General features: G+C 41.5%; 1 protein-coding gene across 1 annotated transcript in view; it reads right to left on the bottom strand.

Annotated features, from left to right (window-relative positions):
• Positions 1–253: 253 nt before the first annotated feature.
• Positions 254–16,583, bottom strand: part of slc1a7b (solute carrier family 1 member 7b) — a 40,865-nt gene continuing 24,535 nt past the window's right edge. Inside the window, exons 2-11 of the mRNA XM_085773228.1 lie at positions 16,351–16,430; positions 12,185–12,400; positions 7,190–7,232; positions 6,863–7,088; positions 6,648–6,747; positions 5,060–5,293; positions 4,414–4,608; positions 1,434–1,568; positions 1,188–1,287; positions 254–1,048 (exon numbers count right to left, since the gene is read on the bottom strand). Of these exons, the coding sequence (XP_085629354.1) occupies positions 788–1,048; positions 1,188–1,287; positions 1,434–1,568; positions 4,414–4,608; positions 5,060–5,293; positions 6,648–6,747; positions 6,863–7,088; positions 7,190–7,232; positions 12,185–12,400; positions 16,351–16,430 (1,590 nt within the window). The 3' untranslated portion in view covers positions 254–787. The remainder of the gene's footprint in view (positions 1,049–1,187; positions 1,288–1,433; positions 1,569–4,413; positions 4,609–5,059; positions 5,294–6,647; positions 6,748–6,862; positions 7,089–7,189; positions 7,233–12,184; positions 12,401–16,350; positions 16,431–16,583) is intronic.

Here is a 16,583-nt window from a genome sequence, read left to right as displayed (position 1 = left end):
TAAATAAACCAATAAGCAAGGACCACTTGGTTCATGTTAAATCACCAGAGGTTGTTTTTTGGACTGTTCAAGTACCAGGAAAGTTTAATTAAATCAAGTGTTCCTGAGGCTGCTCAAATACACAAAACCATTTGAATCTCTATTTTACCCAAGTGTTTCAATTACAACCGTACCGGACCTCGAGGGACACTGACGTTTCTGCTCTTCTTCTTCTTCTTCTGCTCCTCCTCCTTCTGAACCAAGCACCACCAGCTTTGTTAAGGCAAAAAGCAATTAGGGCATTTGACTTTGCCTCCTGATCACTCAGCTCACATCAGTCAATTCAGTCTTGACTTCGTTTGTTATATGACAAAAACAACTTGCAGCTTGCATTAGTATAAAACATTATAAACACTTTACATGTTGCACGGAGAAAAAAAACCTAAGAAATCATATACAAAATGAAAATACCAAATAGAAATCAGTCCTCGATCAACGCAAGTACTCACAAGTGTTCTCAGAGTTTGTTTACTGTAGGTGTGAGCTCACCCTGAGGGTCCAGACCAAGGACCAGTCTCATGAGTAGAATCAGACTGCTGTCCTTCTAGTGTCTCTGGTTCCACTGCCAACATGAGTCCTCACCAGACTTGCACAAACCATTTCACACCTACGGCAGATTTGCGTTGTGCCTCCCATCTTGTCACTGGAACATTTTGACCAATGATGCGCTGAGAGACAAGGGGCTTGGTCGTGCTGTCAAGGAGTCCTCTGCTCTGAGGCTCTGATGAGATCAAACCCACGGAGGAGGCTATACGTTGGTCTCAAGGCCATTCATGTCGATGGTGCAGTGTTCTTTGCTCTTCTTCAGGTGCCTCGGAGGAATCGGGGGCTTCTTCCTCTCCAAGGGCGGCCGCACGCCCTCCTCCAGCTGCATGAGGCGGGCCACGTCCGGCGGGATGAGCTCGTGTTTGAGTCCTGAGGAAGGTGGCCGGTAGTTTCCATTGTTGTTGTGACAGTTCATCAGAGGAGGGGTGTTGATCACAGGTTTGGGCTCACAGATCAAAGGCACCTGGGAGTGACAGAGAATTGAAATAGTATATCAAGAAAGAGACATTCAGTGATATTATGAATTCACTAAGCTTGTGTGTAATTAAACTGCTGTTGTGTGGATCAATTATTGTTGCTCATTTTCCTGAATCAGAACTCACCCCATCTCCCTCTTTCATGAAGTCTTTTCTGCAGATGTGTGCCATGATGCCTGTTGCTAAAGCATCTCCCATGACATTCACCATGGTGCGGAATCTGTCTCTGTGGAGGACAAACACATTCAAGAGACAAAATGAAAGACTTAAATGATGAAGATAAAATGTTTCTGGTTATTGTCGCCACACAACGTTTGGAGATCTAGAAGAACTTAGACAGAAGTGATGGAAGTGAACACACATGCTACTTACAGTGCCCAGTCCACTGCAATAATGAGAGTGATGTCATCAGTTGGCAACCCGACGGATGTTAGCACTATCACCATGGTGACCAGTCCGGCCTGGGGTATCCCTGCTGCACCAATACTGGCAGCAGTGGCTGTGATACTGGTGGAGGTTTGGGAGATCACAATGTCACAGAGAAACCTGGTCACATCCTGCATGCACATGATGGGTACTCACTAGAAACTCTACTGACTTTTTTTAAAGGGATAGTTCACCCAAAATTCAAATTTCACTCATTATCTACTCACCCTCATGTTGACTAAGGGCTGGGAGAAGTTTCAGAGTCAGAGTTAATGGGGGGGTCCGCGCAGCAGTATTTGTCCATACAATGGTTGTGAATGGGGCTCACTTTTCTTCCTCCAAAAAGACACACCAAAAAACATCCAAATACCTCCATGCTGCTCGTCTGTAATGTCCCTCTTGTATTGAAGCCCCGACATGTTCCGCCGGTCAGTGCAAATTACGCGAGATTTGCACTGACACAGAAAGAGCAGTGAACTCAGACACTGGGAGCTGCCGCTACAAACAAGCTTAAAATATAGACTTTCGGAACAGTTTCTCATGTCGGGGCTTCAATACAAGAGGGACATTACAGATGAGCAGTATGGAGGTATTTGGATGTTTTTTGGTGTGTCTTTTTGGACGAAGAAAAGTGAGCCCCATTCACAACCATTATATGGACAAATACTGCTGCGCGGACCCCCCCGTAACTCCGAGAAGGCACGGAGGACTATGAAAATTCTCCCAGCCCTTAGTCGACATGAGAGTGAGTAGATAATGAGTGAAATTTGAATTTCGGGTGAACTATCCCTTTAATCCGGTTTTAAGTCAGATTTTCACAATACACCTTTTGTACCTTGGACTTTCAATTATGTGATGTAGGACTTGTTGGATTCTGTTTTCTGTTATTAGAGAAATGACTGTTCAGCTCTATGTCTCCATATCTATTTAACAGCATCAGCGAAACACTGATTAGAAAAGCTGGTTTATTCGGTGATTCTGAAGTGAAAAACTAAATGTCTGACACCGGAGGAGTCCAGAAAGAAGAAGAGGGCACTGGTGAAGGCAACAACTCCCTCACTGCTTCATGATGGCATCCAATGCTGTCTTTTGCCTTTGCATTTATTGAGAGAAAGTGCATACCCATAAGGTCATTTGGTGTTGAATTAGAAACACCTGTACAAAGAAAAATCCAATAAATGATGTCCGCATAAGTCAAGGTTGTTCCATCACTTCCTCTGTAAACACTTGTATATCTGAACTTTCATCACATTTTCTATAATATTCACTGCTATGTTTTCTTCTGCTGCACTGCACTGATCTTTCAAAAACTATCAGAACAAGCTGTGAGGCGTTTTCTGAAGTGAAGGGTCACAACCTCAGAATTATACAGAAAAATCAAACACAAGAACACCATATCTGATAAAGGGCAGAGGTGACTGTGGTCTTGTGTCACAGTAGTATTCTTTCCCCAAGTGTAAAATATGTCAGCCATATCAGCTGTACAGAACTTACAATAAGATGCATTATGCAGTGTAATAAGTCACAGCACTGGTTAGAAAGATGATCCAACCTGGACTTTCTTACTACTGTAGTCACTTCCCCTCTAAAGCTGTATGCCATAGAGCCCTGGAAGACAGATCCACTCTCATCCCCTCAGGATCGCTATGGTAGCCATGGAGATAAGTGATCTAAACGACTGAACACACTGTCTCATTTTTCTTCTAAGAAAAACATGTGCCATCAGAGGAACATGAAAAGATTGTAGGATCACATTTAATATTCTGCACACAGTGGTTTCAAATAAGAAAATGAAACAACATAATCCACATATTGTTTTTAGTGCTGTAAGTCATCTGCTAGGGGTTTGCAATTAGTCTCAAACATAATTTATCCCTTGTGTTGAGTCTGTGCCAATGTTTTATTGAGCTGACCTACTTCCCACATGGGAGGCGGCACACAGCAGGTATGAACAGCAATTACTGATCATAAGAATGCTACAGTTGAGCACACACACACTTCAGATTAAGTGAAGTTATGTGTTTTTCTTTGCATTGGTTGAAAGAATCAAAAGAAAAAGTCTTGGTAGACGGCAGAATAAACTGATGCCATGAGTCTTCTGTGATGAAAATGAGATTAGCTGAGGACAGGAGAGTGAACTGTATGTGGCTGTGGTGATCCAGATCCAGAGGTCGAGGATGGGATGATCCCACCCCTCATCAAAGCATGGTGGGGGGTGGCGGTGGTGTTGGTGGGGGGGTCAGCGGTTTAGCTGTGGCGTGACTGGGATCTGGGTTTATCGAGGCCACATGGCTCTTTTCAGACGGGGATAAGCGGATAGTTTCAATCTACAGTTGCTGTACAGAATCACAGTGAGAAGAAGAAAACACACACTGCTCTGTTTTTATTCTCACTGACGTATTTAATCATCTTCTGCCGTCCTGTTCTCTAATTTCATTGTGCTTTTGTTCACCCTTGTTTTATTGCATATTAATTCTCTTTTTATTATTGTAAAGCTCTTTGAGCTGCATCCCTCATATGAATAGTGCTATAAATAAATGTATCTGTATTATTAAAAAGGGGGAGGATTGACACTACCAAAGATGTGATATTTCAATTACTAATAATGTTTTGTGCAAAATCTTCAAAAATCTATTTAATTCTATTGTTTTCTATGCAGGAGCCAATCCCAACTGACATAGGTAGACCCTGGTTAGGATGCTAGTCTAACACATTCCTGCATCTTCCTGTTTACAGTATGTATAGCAACTGATCAGATCAAAAAAAACAAAAACATTAAAGTGGATTAAAAAACAGAGACATAAATATGCCATAATGTATATCTGCCATTCAGCTCAAAGGATTTAATGTTGTTGATATCATTGCTTTAAAATCCCAAAGATATCATGCTCATAAGCACAGATGGTGCACAGCACATACCACTGACCTGATGGTGATGATCTGGCCAAAGTCCAGCTCGTAATTATTGACTTGTGCGATGAATATCGCTGCCACAGCTTCATATAGAGCTGTCCCATCCATATTGATAGTGGCGCCCACAGGGAGCACAAAACGGATGATACGGCGGTCAATGTGGTTGTTCTCCAAGAGGCACTTGAAGGTAATAGGCAACGTGGCAGAGCTGGGGAGGACAGAGAAGAAGACTGAGAGCTCAGAGCAGGAAAAGAATTTAATTTAAACACCTCCTCATTTCTCTGAGAGTTGTGTGAACAGGAGAGAAACAACTGCTTCAACAACTCTGAACAACGTGACGAGATGCAATTAAGTTTTACTCAGCAAGTGCATGTTAGTGATCTGAGCTCAGAACACACATGAATGTAAAATGATCTCCAGTCACTGCAGCCTCACTCTGACCTCTGAACACACACTCTCAGCATCATTACACATCACACACTTTCTCCACGATGCCTTTAACAGGGATAAAGACATTTTCTGTAGAGCACTTTCCAAAGCAACAACCAACTGTTGTGTTTTTGGATTTTAGTTTGCTGCTCACACAATGGTCCTGGGCCAAAAATGAACTTTTTTCTAGTAGCACATCAAAATAAACAAAAAAACAAGTGTCACTATACCTGGAGGAAGTTGCAAGAGCAATGAGTAGTGCTTGCAGGATCCCTCGTATGTAAACAATGGGGCTTTTTTTGGTGATGAAGAAGTACATAGCAGGCAGGATGAAGAGGCCATGCAACACCAGACCAAACACCACAGTGACAGCGTAGAAACCCAGCTTCTTCCCCATGGCTGATGGATCACTCATCTCCAGGATCTTACCAGCCACCAGGAACACAATGCCAAATGGGAAGTACCTGGATGAGGAGTAGTTCAAAGTCAGCAACAGTAGATGTCAAGTCTTTTATAGGTTCTATGGGTGTTGGAGCAATATCATCATGAGATGCAAACCACAAACTGTTCGATGCTGATGAGACATAGGTGGGTTTTTCATAGTATAAATGTCATTTTCATCTGTGTCCTTAATCTCCTAACCCTTTCCCTCAGCACATTCACTCATTTACACTTGTAAAGCTTCTCTCTTAGTCTTGGAAGTAAAGTTAGTACTACTAGAGTTAGTTAGGTAAGCACAGTCTTGTGTGCAGGGATGGCAATGCTACTGTAGACAACATTCTTCGGAGGAATGCAGTGGTTGAGAATGATCATATCCCTGTATGGTTCTGCTCAATGGTGCAGATGCACAAATCACTGGAATCAAACAACAGGGGCTTGAGTTTAACTCAGGAAGCCAAGGGTCAAGTGGTCAATGTGCAAAAAATAAATCAAGATTCCACACGAGGTCCGAAGAAGGGCAGGTGCCTGAAACATCACATACAGTACATTAGGAGCAATTCCTTTTGTGTGAACCTTTTGCACTTATTTCTCTGTCCAGCACCCAGCAGTTAGTGTTTTACTGGGATGTGTGTGCTGCTTTTACGTTTGTTCATGAGGTCATTGTGACATAGTGAGTTATCATTTCTCCAGTGTTATCAAAAATGACTTCTTGTTTGAGGTACGAGATAAAGAGGTGATTTTGGTTCTGATATTTTGTTCAATAGATTTTCATTTTCTATAAGTATATCTAGGATATGGCAAGTCACAATGCTGAGACTAAGTGCTCCTAAACATAATGTCATATAATTTTGCTGCATGTTTAATCCACATTTCAGTACATACCACAGTTTTGGGATCATGGTTTTTGGCTCGGGCTAAGTTGCTGTATTTTGTTTTGCTTTTCTGTAACACTCCAGAAATACCATACATCAGAAGACAGATCTAGACAGATATACATGTCTGTCACATACATGAGGCTGTACTCTTTCCTTCTTCATTTTATTTTATTTAAAAATGGTAATACTTCTGCATGTTGTGACAGAATGCAGTTGTTACTCAGTGGACTTTTATCATATAAAAACACATTCCAGTGTTTCTGCAGGTTGTTGGTGAAATTTGGGCTTTTTACTTGTGAAGGTTTTATTGTACTTACTCACAATATCTACCAGTGTAGTTCACATGAACCTGGGTAATCTTTGTTTGCAGACAGTCACAGTTCTTACTGTCTTCATCATTACATGATCCCACACAGCACTGTTCAAATGCTGTAGCGCCTCCTCTGTCTTTTCAATAACTGTCCCATATAAAACCTGATTGCGGAATTCAAAAAATCCTCACCATATAACAATGGCAACAATTCTGAGGACCGCCTCGTTCAGGCTCTGGCAGAAGTTCACCAAGGCGCTGCCATTTGGCCCCATCCTTCCCAACATAATGCCTGCCAAAACACAAAGTGCAGCTGTTAAGAACAGACAAAGGCTTTTTCCTCTGCAATAATGAGTTCAGGCTTTGAGGCCAAAAGGTACTAAACGAGAAAAATAAAGGTTTTTTACCCATGGTTGCTGAAAAAATAACTATTCCAAGGACGTTCATTCCATCACTCGTTCCCTCTCGAGTCCGTATGAGCACATCAGGGGGCGGGGTCAGATCAAGGGCGAAGTTCTGGATGTCGGTTCCATTATCATCCTGAATACCGTAGATGAGTGCTCGCCGTGTGGTGGACTCTGATTGACTCACAGTTGGCTTGGGTTTCACAATGTACTGACTACTTGTTCGATACTATTGACAGGAGGTAGAACAGAAACATAAGACTCTTGCATAATGTTTCATAAAAAAGGAATTAAAGCAACACCTTTGTGTTTGCAGGAGATGTGTGTTACCTGCTGAAATGTGGCCTGGACCAGGTTAGCTGGGAACATGTTGCTGCAACACAAACAGACACACTTTATGTCAAACAGGTTGAAAAACAGAAAGGAAGCAAAGACGTACCTTAAAAGTTGAATCAGTGTTAAAGGGATAATTCAACATTTTGGCAAATTGGCCCATTGCCATAATCCCTATAGTCATAGCAGTAGGTTCATTACCTTTAATTGTCAGTGCAAGCTTTTTTTAGAACGGTGGAGCAGAGCCGCGAGCTGCTCAGAGCTAAGCTACGGAGGCTCATGGGATTTCTTGGTTTCCCTCATCAAACTCATCAAATACACAATCCAACAACTCCACAACGCTCTGGTGGACAAGTTGTGAGCTGCACATTCACCACACTATGAGATAATAACAGAACGTTACCAGACAGAGTTGTTTTCAAGGTAAATACAGAGACTGCTTGCTGAAAAACTGTCCCTGAAGTCAACGCGCATCAGCGGTTTCGCATGAATTTACCTCGAAAACAACTCTGTCTGGTAACGTTCCGTTATTATCTCATAGCGTGGTGAATGTGCAGCTCACAACTTGTCCACCAGAGCGTTTTGAAGTTGTTGGATTGTGTATTTGATGAGTTTGATGAGGGAAACCAAGAAATCCCATTAGCCTCCGTAGCGTAGCTCTGAGCAGCTCACGGCTCTGCTCCACCGTTCTAAAAACAGCTCGCACCAACAATTAAAGGTAACGAACCTACTGCTATGACTATAGGGATTATGGCAATGGGCCAATTTGCCAAAATGTATATCCCTTTAAGGTCAGTATACTGGGAATAGCTCTTCACAAGTAACACCATGAATGCTTTATTTACATATAACTGGATCTGTTTTTACTACAATGCTGAAGAGACGTGTCATTTGGCAAAGGAAACGTCCCAGTTCTGTAACACAGAGCAGAATGTTGTGTAGTGTTCAGTGTAGCTCTCTCCAGGAGAGGTGGTGGCAAGGCAAGGCAAGGCAATTTTATTTGTATAGCCCGTTTTTACAAACAGAAAAAGGAGATTATTTGGTTGTAGCTTGAGGCTAAATTACTCTCCTGCTGTTTCATCCAATGCAAATCAGGCAGTATTTTATTTACCCTGCACGTCTACACAAACAAAACCTTTTTGAAATGCGCCCGCTTGCTGTTCTGCTTGAGCGCAGCTGCTGATGTTGGGCAATGCAAAAATTGGAAAGAGATATTCTGTAAGCCTGGCTTCACAACATGCAGAATGATACTTTCTTATTTTCATGTTATCCCACAATTTAAGAAAAACAAACAGCTGCAAGACTGTTTTATTGTCAGTGAAATCTGGTTTATTTAACCAGGACCAAAATGTCACTCTCACCATCCTCAAATCACAGACTGTATAAAAATATCCAAAATATCTTCAGCTGCCCAGCCTGAACTTTAACTTTATCCCACACAAATATGGGCTTGTTTTCCAAAGAACATTAAATCACTCCTCTCCCCAGGCACTGTGGGGAAGAGAGAGGGACGTATAAGATACCAAAATCCAGATGAAATCTGACAATAACTGCTGAAATAAACTTCTCTCACACAAGTGACACCCAGGACCCGATATCACAAGTGAACAGCTAAACTTAGATACTGTTAGAGACTTTGTAAAGAGGTGAGATCACAACATGTTCAAGTTCGCTGGAGAGACTATGTCACTTGGCCTTGGGATCCCCCCAGATGAGCTGGAGGAGGTATCAGGGAAATCTGGACATCCCTACTTACCCTGCTGCCTTGTTATAGAATCTATCTATCTATCTAGAAGCCTATAATCTTACCCAGACTTTGAGAAACAACAGAAAGAAGAAAAGAAAGACAAAGAGAAACACAACATGACTCACAAGGAACACCTCAGGAGATTTAAGAGGGCCAACAGCAACAAACCCTGTTTGCTGTCCACTGATTCACTGCCAAGGCAACAATGTGAAAAAAGTGCCTTTGTTTCTGGTGACATCAGCTGGCACAGACTATTGTATATACATAGGATATGGTAAGATAAGATAAGATAAGATAAGATAAGATAAGATAAGATAAGATAAGATAAGATAAGATAAGATAAGATAAGATAGTCTCTTTTATTTGTCCTCTATTTGTGGGGAAATTTACAGGGTTGCAGCAGCAGACAACAGCAAAGTGAATAGCAGATACTGTAGTAATAGCAGTAAAAACGAAAGCAGTATTTGTAAGAGTATGATTAAAGCAGAAGTAAGCGCAATGTTTGTGTTAATATGAGTCTTAAATAGTTATATCTTCCGACAGCAATCACTTATATAGAGTGTTTGGTCTGAAACAAGGGTCAGTCAGTCACTCTGCTCTGCTGTAAGCCGAGGAGAAAACTTTCCTTGTATCCTTTTTTTTTAAAGTATATTTTTGGGCTTTTTTGCCTTTATTTGATAGCACAGTGAGACAGGAAAGGGGGTGGACTGTAGCCTCTACATGGGGCAGCCGTTTTAACCACTGCGCCATGCACCGCCCCCTTTCCTTGTATCCTTCAACCTTTATCCAATGAGGAGAGAGAACGGCATAAAGGGGCGGTCCTCTCTGTGTGTGCAGCCAAGGGATGCGCGTGAATGTGGTCACATAGGGACGAGGGCGGGGACTGCTAACTCCATCAGCTGACAGGAAGTTAGCCAAAACGACCGGATCGCTTACTTCTGCTTTAAGATTATACTTAAGACAAAATAATAAATAAGAAGAAATATAAATATGTGTTTAGTGCTGAGAGCAGCTCTTATTTTGGAGTCTGATAGCTGCAGGGAGGAAGGAGCTGTGGTAACGCTGTCAGAGCAGGCAGGCTTCTACAGGACCCTCACCATGTGCTCTGTGTCTGAGTGGCGCCTCTCAGCACGCTGCCTTCACTGCCCACCCAAGCTGTGGGACACACAGGAGGAGGAAAACCTTTGTCCACAGCTGGGGCAGGATTTATTTTGCACTGTGCACTGATGTCATTGTTCTTTTCCTTTTTGTCTTTCTCACTGCACAGTGTTAGTTTCTCTTTAAATCGCCCACTGGGGACAAACAATGTTTTTTGAATTGACTTAGAACTGAAGCTCATCCAAAATACATCTCAAAACAAGTCATTTTCAGCATTTTCAAACGTTCAAACTTTTCAATACGTCTAAACTAACAGTAACGATAGGACTGAAACCAACAAAACTAGTACTTTTTACAACAAAACGCTCTATGTTAAAGGGACAACGAGGAGTTTCTATTCGGTTATAAAAAAGTCTGACGTTAATGTGGATGACTCTCCGCTACCCACACTTGTTAATGGGCCCATTTTCGATAAATATATCGTTCTGTCTCTCGTTATTTTGTTACTATTAGTGGTGGCGGAAATGCTGGTCGAGCCGACCAGCGTTTCCTTACTTTCGGTTTCGTGGCGAGTCATGAGAATAACACAGCCGAACCTCTTTGAACCTCTGACTTTAATTATTGATGAATGAAAACATGAGTCCGTCTTGCGCCGGTCAAAGAATTTTACGGTGCGCGCGGAGGCTCATAAATGTAGTGAGAAAATGCTTCGCTTTTCCAAAACTCCTCGTTGTCCCTTTAAAGCAGAAGTAAGTGGTCTGGTCGTTTTCGCTAATGCTGCGTTCCAGGCAGGCTTTTGAAATCGTAAATTACAGCTTCAAGTCACAATTTACGACTTTGTAGCGTTCCAGGCAACCCACTCGTGTTTTTCCGACCTGTTTTACCTGTGAAAGTCACTATAACGGCCACTCGTAACTTCCGACCCGTGAACTCGTACCAGATCAAACTGATACAACTTCACAGGACGGAAAAACACGAGTCTACGAGTTTCCTTGAACGCACCATAACAGTCCTCGTCCCTACGTCGCCACATTCACGGCGTCCCTTGGCTGCACACACAGCCCTGCATGCCGTTCTCTCTCCTCATTGGATAAAAACTGTAGGATACGATAAATGTTTTCTCCTCGGCTCAGAGCAGAGCAGAGTGACTGACAGACCCGTGTTTCGGTCCAAACACTCTATGTAAGTGATTGCTGTCGGAAGATATAACTATTTAAGACTTATATTAACACAAATATATCACTTACTTCTGCTTTAATCATGTTAATCTGATTCAATAAAAAAATATAATCTCTTTCAACTAAAAAATGTTCACCTCTTTCAATTTCCTCTTCCACCTTTGTTAGAACAGGAAATTGGCAGAATGAATGTACAGTGGACAGATGGTAGCAATGATGTGATGAACGCTGTGATGCAGGCAAGTCAACATGAAGCAGAGCAGAAACAGAACTATTTCCAACAAGTTGTGGGCCCCACAAAGAAGTGAGGCTGCTTGCACCTCACCCTCTCCTTTCCTCTATGCATCAGCCTTAAACCTTGACAACACAAATCCCCTGATGCACAGAAATAATCTGTGTAAAGCTTTCAATGTGCAGTTTTCCTGAGGACGGACGGTGGCGCACTGCTAAGTATCCTCCCACTGATGTGAAATTGCAGAACAGCTAACAACATCTGGCTGAAGTCACTGATTAATGGAATAGAAACACTTGACTGGCGGATGTGGACTTCTACTGCTGCCACACATGACTGTGAAGAAGTTCCTTTCACAATCAGACCACACAGCAGCAAGTGGTTCATACTGTTTAACGTCTACCCCTCTTTAATTATTGATATTATTATTGGCAAGGTAAGGCAAGTTTATTTGTATAGCCCATTTTTACAAACAATTTGTCTCTAAGGTCTTTACACAGCATCATAACAACACCCTCACATCCACTGAGGAAAAACTCCTCCCCTCACCCAGGACGGACAGACGTGCAGTAGACAGGCTTTAGGAGCAGAGGAGAGGAGGTGATGCAGGCAACGTTGTGCTTGTTGTTGTCGTTGTTTTCAGTATGACAACCATCTGACAGTGCTTGAATACAACTCAATGTGCCCTATACTGTAGGTGAACAGGCAGTTTCAGACAGATATTATGAAGGTCTTACCGTATGAGGTCTAACAGAGCATCAGCAGAGCTCATGATGGGCTTGCCACTGTCCTCAGAGTCCTCTTTCTGGGCGGCACCACCCGGGTGGATGATAGAGACCATGATGATCCCCACTATCACAGCCACAAAGGTGGTCCAGAGGTAATAAGACACTGTGATCAGACCAAGCCGACTGGAACACTTGGCGTCAAGGGCAGCCAGTCCTGACATTAAACTGGTAGAAGAAGCCATAGTTAGATATAAGTGGTTCTTTCTATTTTCATAATGTAGTGACTGCAGTTCATACATATGGAATCCTTTATTTCCTAACCATTCATATGTATGATTTCCATGCATATCACTTTATGGATAAAAAAAAAATAGAAAAAGTTTTTATGAGGCTAAAAGAGTCTGAAAACACAACCAAGAATAGACTTGAACATTCACTCACTCAGAAAAATTGTAGTTTTCTAACTGCTGGAATGTTCTGACATTTCACAATATTTCCATTTGGCCAAAATAAAACTTGTTTCAACCTTTGAACTGTTTCACAATTGGACCCTGAACAATAAGTCTTGTTATTCATCACTTTTAAGTGTTGCATGGAAACACTTCTCCAGTGCTGTGGGACTGAACTTGTAGAACAGTGTTCATTTGCATGTGTTTTCTTCAGTTGCAGTGCACTAAACTTACATTACAACTGTTGAGCAAGGCCATCAATCCTATCTTACTATCATCAAAAGCTCCATACCGCTTTTGTATGGAACCTCTACCTTTGCCATTGTATTTTTGGGGGGTTATTTGTCTATTTTCTCCAGAATGACACAGAAGAGTTTTCTGTTGTGTCAATAAGAAGGACAGCATCATTCATCTGTGATTGGTTTTGGTCTACTGCTGATTGTGAAGAGGTTCCCTTTATAAAAAAAAAAAAAATACCCTGACTGATTAGGTTTAAGTTACAGTAAGTAGCTGGGAGTGCTTGGTGGTCGAGGGGTTAAAGCACATCCCATGTTGGCATGGTTAGGATTCTCCACTCAGTCCTCCTCTAACTTTGTCCTGCCATAACATCACCTGATCTCCTCACTTAAATCTCTACAGCTATATATTTTCCTGAAGAGTAAGTTTTATCTATTTCCTAGTTTTTAAATGATTTGGTCATTTTACTCTGTGCAGCTTTCAGGATTTTTCATGGCACTGAAAATAAAGTTAATAATAAATAAACAATGTGATTTTATTTTTTTCAATAAACATTATTATGCAAACTCTTCTTCCTTAAGCTGCTACTGTGTAGCCTGAATATCTCTAAATAGTTTTCAAAGGCTGATCTGTTATTCATGGTTGATTCTCAATGCCTGAGGGTTTAAGGGATAAGATCAGAGTTGTAACCACAAGAGGAGCAGTTTACATAGACACATCAGAGTTCCCTGTTTGCAAGATTTAAGTTTTGATGTCCAAGTATCAATGCCTAATACACACTGCACACACATACACATGAAACAGCGGTCACTATACCAGGTAAGTAAAAGTCACCACTGATGAGAGTTTGGTGTTTACAATGCAATTACAGTGTTACTGTTATTGTAACACTTATTTAAACATGTATTAGTGTAGTGATATATAAAAAATGAGGGGAAATTCATCCTATACTCTGCATGATTCATATCCTATCTGACCAAAACTGTAAACATCGGCCACATCTTTTTCATGTGAGAACGAGACATTTTCCTCAAAGCTGAACAAGGATGAGAAAAATTAAGTATGCTCATGGTCAACTTGAAATCTGGCTTCTCACCACCAGGTGAATGAAGATGTGTTTCACATTAAAGCTGCTTATTTACACTTAAGTAAAAGGAGAGGCAATCTTTGACCTCCAGTTTTTTCTTCATTTTTGGCAGAATCCTGCAAGAAGCAGCAGTGGTTGCTTTTGCCTAATTACATGACATATTACACGCATTAATGGTTTTGTCCCTTCTCTTGTGTCTGGGTCACCAGTGACCCGTTTTCAGGTTTTAAATGCATAAAAGTACCACATAGATTTGTTTATAGCATCAAGGCTTTTTGACTTTGTCAGGAACCTCTATTTAAACAAAATAAAACCAAAAATGTATTTTTCATAAAATTCTTAAATGGTTAAAATTATGACATTTGTGGTGTTAGGGTCAGTTTTGACCCGGTTATAATGATAAGAACAATAATCAGAGTTAAAACTGAAATTATAAGTGAAAAACCAACATTTTCATGGATAAAGAAGCCTAACAATGTAACCAAGAGATGAGAAACAAATGGGAGGATGAATAATTGTTTTAGTGTGTTTTACAGCTGATTTAAGACTCGGCTCAAAACTGACCCTAACACTATAGATGGTAGCAGAAAGCTGACAAGAGGAAGGTTACATTGAAGACAGTATACTGACAAAAAAGGCCCAGGGGCCCACACCAAAAATATTTAAACCAACCTTTTCATGGACAAAGAAGCCTAACAATGTAACCAAGAGATGAAAAACAAATTGGATGAAAAAAAATGTTTTAGTGTGTTTTACAGCTGATTTAGAACATGGGTCAAAACTGACCCTAACACCATAGATGGTAGCAGAAAGCTGACATAAGACGAAGGTTAATATGTTTATATGTCCTTGTAAGGTATTCCACAATGTCCCCCAGTTATCCACACACACTGGTTGCAGAGCTGTCATGTAAGGCTGACCTGTCTCTAGTGGTCCAATGTGCTATAGTGCTATAATCATCAGAAATATTAATAGTAGCCACCTTCAGGGACCTGTCTCCTCTGTTGCATCCCGCTCCTCAAATCACTCACACTTCATTTTCACTTGGTGTAAACTCAATTCATTACTAGAGTAGACTGCACTCAGAAGACCTCACACACAGGCGCATGTGTGCACGCACACAGACACACACTCATACAGTGGCTCTTGTAATAGAAAAAAACCTCAATATGCTGCCCAATTAATTACTAAAGAATACTGCACCCAGCAGACCTCACACACACACAGTAGCTCTTATAATGTATGCTGTTAGATTTTAGTTTACTGTGAAGATAACACAAATGTACCACACATACACACACACACACACACACACACACACACACACACACACACACACACACACACACACACACACACACACACACACATACACACATTAGATCCAGTCTTTTGCACTTCACTATTTATAAGAAGATATATAAGAAGATTTATTTGAGTAATTTACTGTCAAAACTTAAAACTATCTCAGTGTGTATGTCTCATCTCATCTCAGGCTTCACTTCTCCAGGTCAGCCAATCAGAGGAGAGAAGGCTCTGAGCCTCTGGAAAGTTATTTTCAGATACACTGAGGCAACAAAACACTTGAACTTAAAGCAGATATCAGTGGAATGTTTTTGTTAATATAAGTCCTAAATAGTCCTATTTTCCGTCAGCAATCACTTACATGAAGTATTTCAGCCTAAACACGAGTCTCTCCGTCACTCTGCTCTGCTGTAACCCGAGGAGAAAATTTTCCTTGTGGGATACAAGTGTTATCCAATGAGGAGAGAGAACGGCATGAAGGGCTGTGTGTGCAGCCAAGGGATGCGCGTGAATGTGGTGACGTAGCACGAGGACCAATTGATGCCTGACAAGGGCGGGGGCTGCTAACTCATGGTGCGTTCAAGGAAACTCGTACTTTGTGTTTTTCCTTCCTGTGAAGTCATACCAGTTCGATCTGGTACGAGTTCACGGGTCGGAAGTTACGAGTGGCCGTTATAGGGAACTTTCACAGACAACAGGACGGTAAAAACACGAGCTACGGGTTACCTGGAACGCTACCAAGTCGTAGTTGTGACTTGAAGCTGTAACTTACGGTTTCAAAAGCCTGCCTTGAACACAGCATTAGCCGAAACGGCCGTGCCGCTGTTATCTGCTTTAAGAGTGCCATTATGAATGTTTTTTATAGAAATGAGCCGTAAGCAGAAGGCGGGCAACATTTTTCCATGGTAAAGGTGCCTGAATGTTCTGAATTAGGGCAACTGGCTGATGAGATGAAGGTGACACAATCAGTGCTCTTCATCAGACCAGTGAAAAAGAAAAAATAGAAGTATGTGGAGGGGTTCAAGCTGTGATGATCATACACTCATTATCATCATAATATATTATAATATGACATAATTAGGAAGGTATATCATTACCTGGACACGACAAGAGGGAGAATAAGCATCTTCAGCATTCTCATCAACAGCTCTCCAGGAAACTGAAAGTACTTCACCTCCTGTGAGGGGAGAAGGGGAAATGACAGTAGGTGAATGGAAGAGCATTGGACGGCTTAAAGGAAAGAAACATTTTGTAATTTTAATAATATTTAGAATGAGCGACCACGTTGTACACACCACCCTAAAGACAGAAAACTACAGTATCACTTGGA

The sequence above is a fragment of the Trachurus japonicus genome, chromosome 4 (assembly GCF_045865225.1).
Source record: "Trachurus japonicus isolate A0001 chromosome 4, Traja_1.0".
Classification (NCBI taxonomy): domain Eukaryota; kingdom Metazoa; phylum Chordata; class Actinopteri; order Carangiformes; family Carangidae; genus Trachurus; species Trachurus japonicus.
The sequence above is the reverse complement of the archived record's forward strand: the minus strand, read 5'-3'. Positions and strand labels throughout refer to the sequence as shown.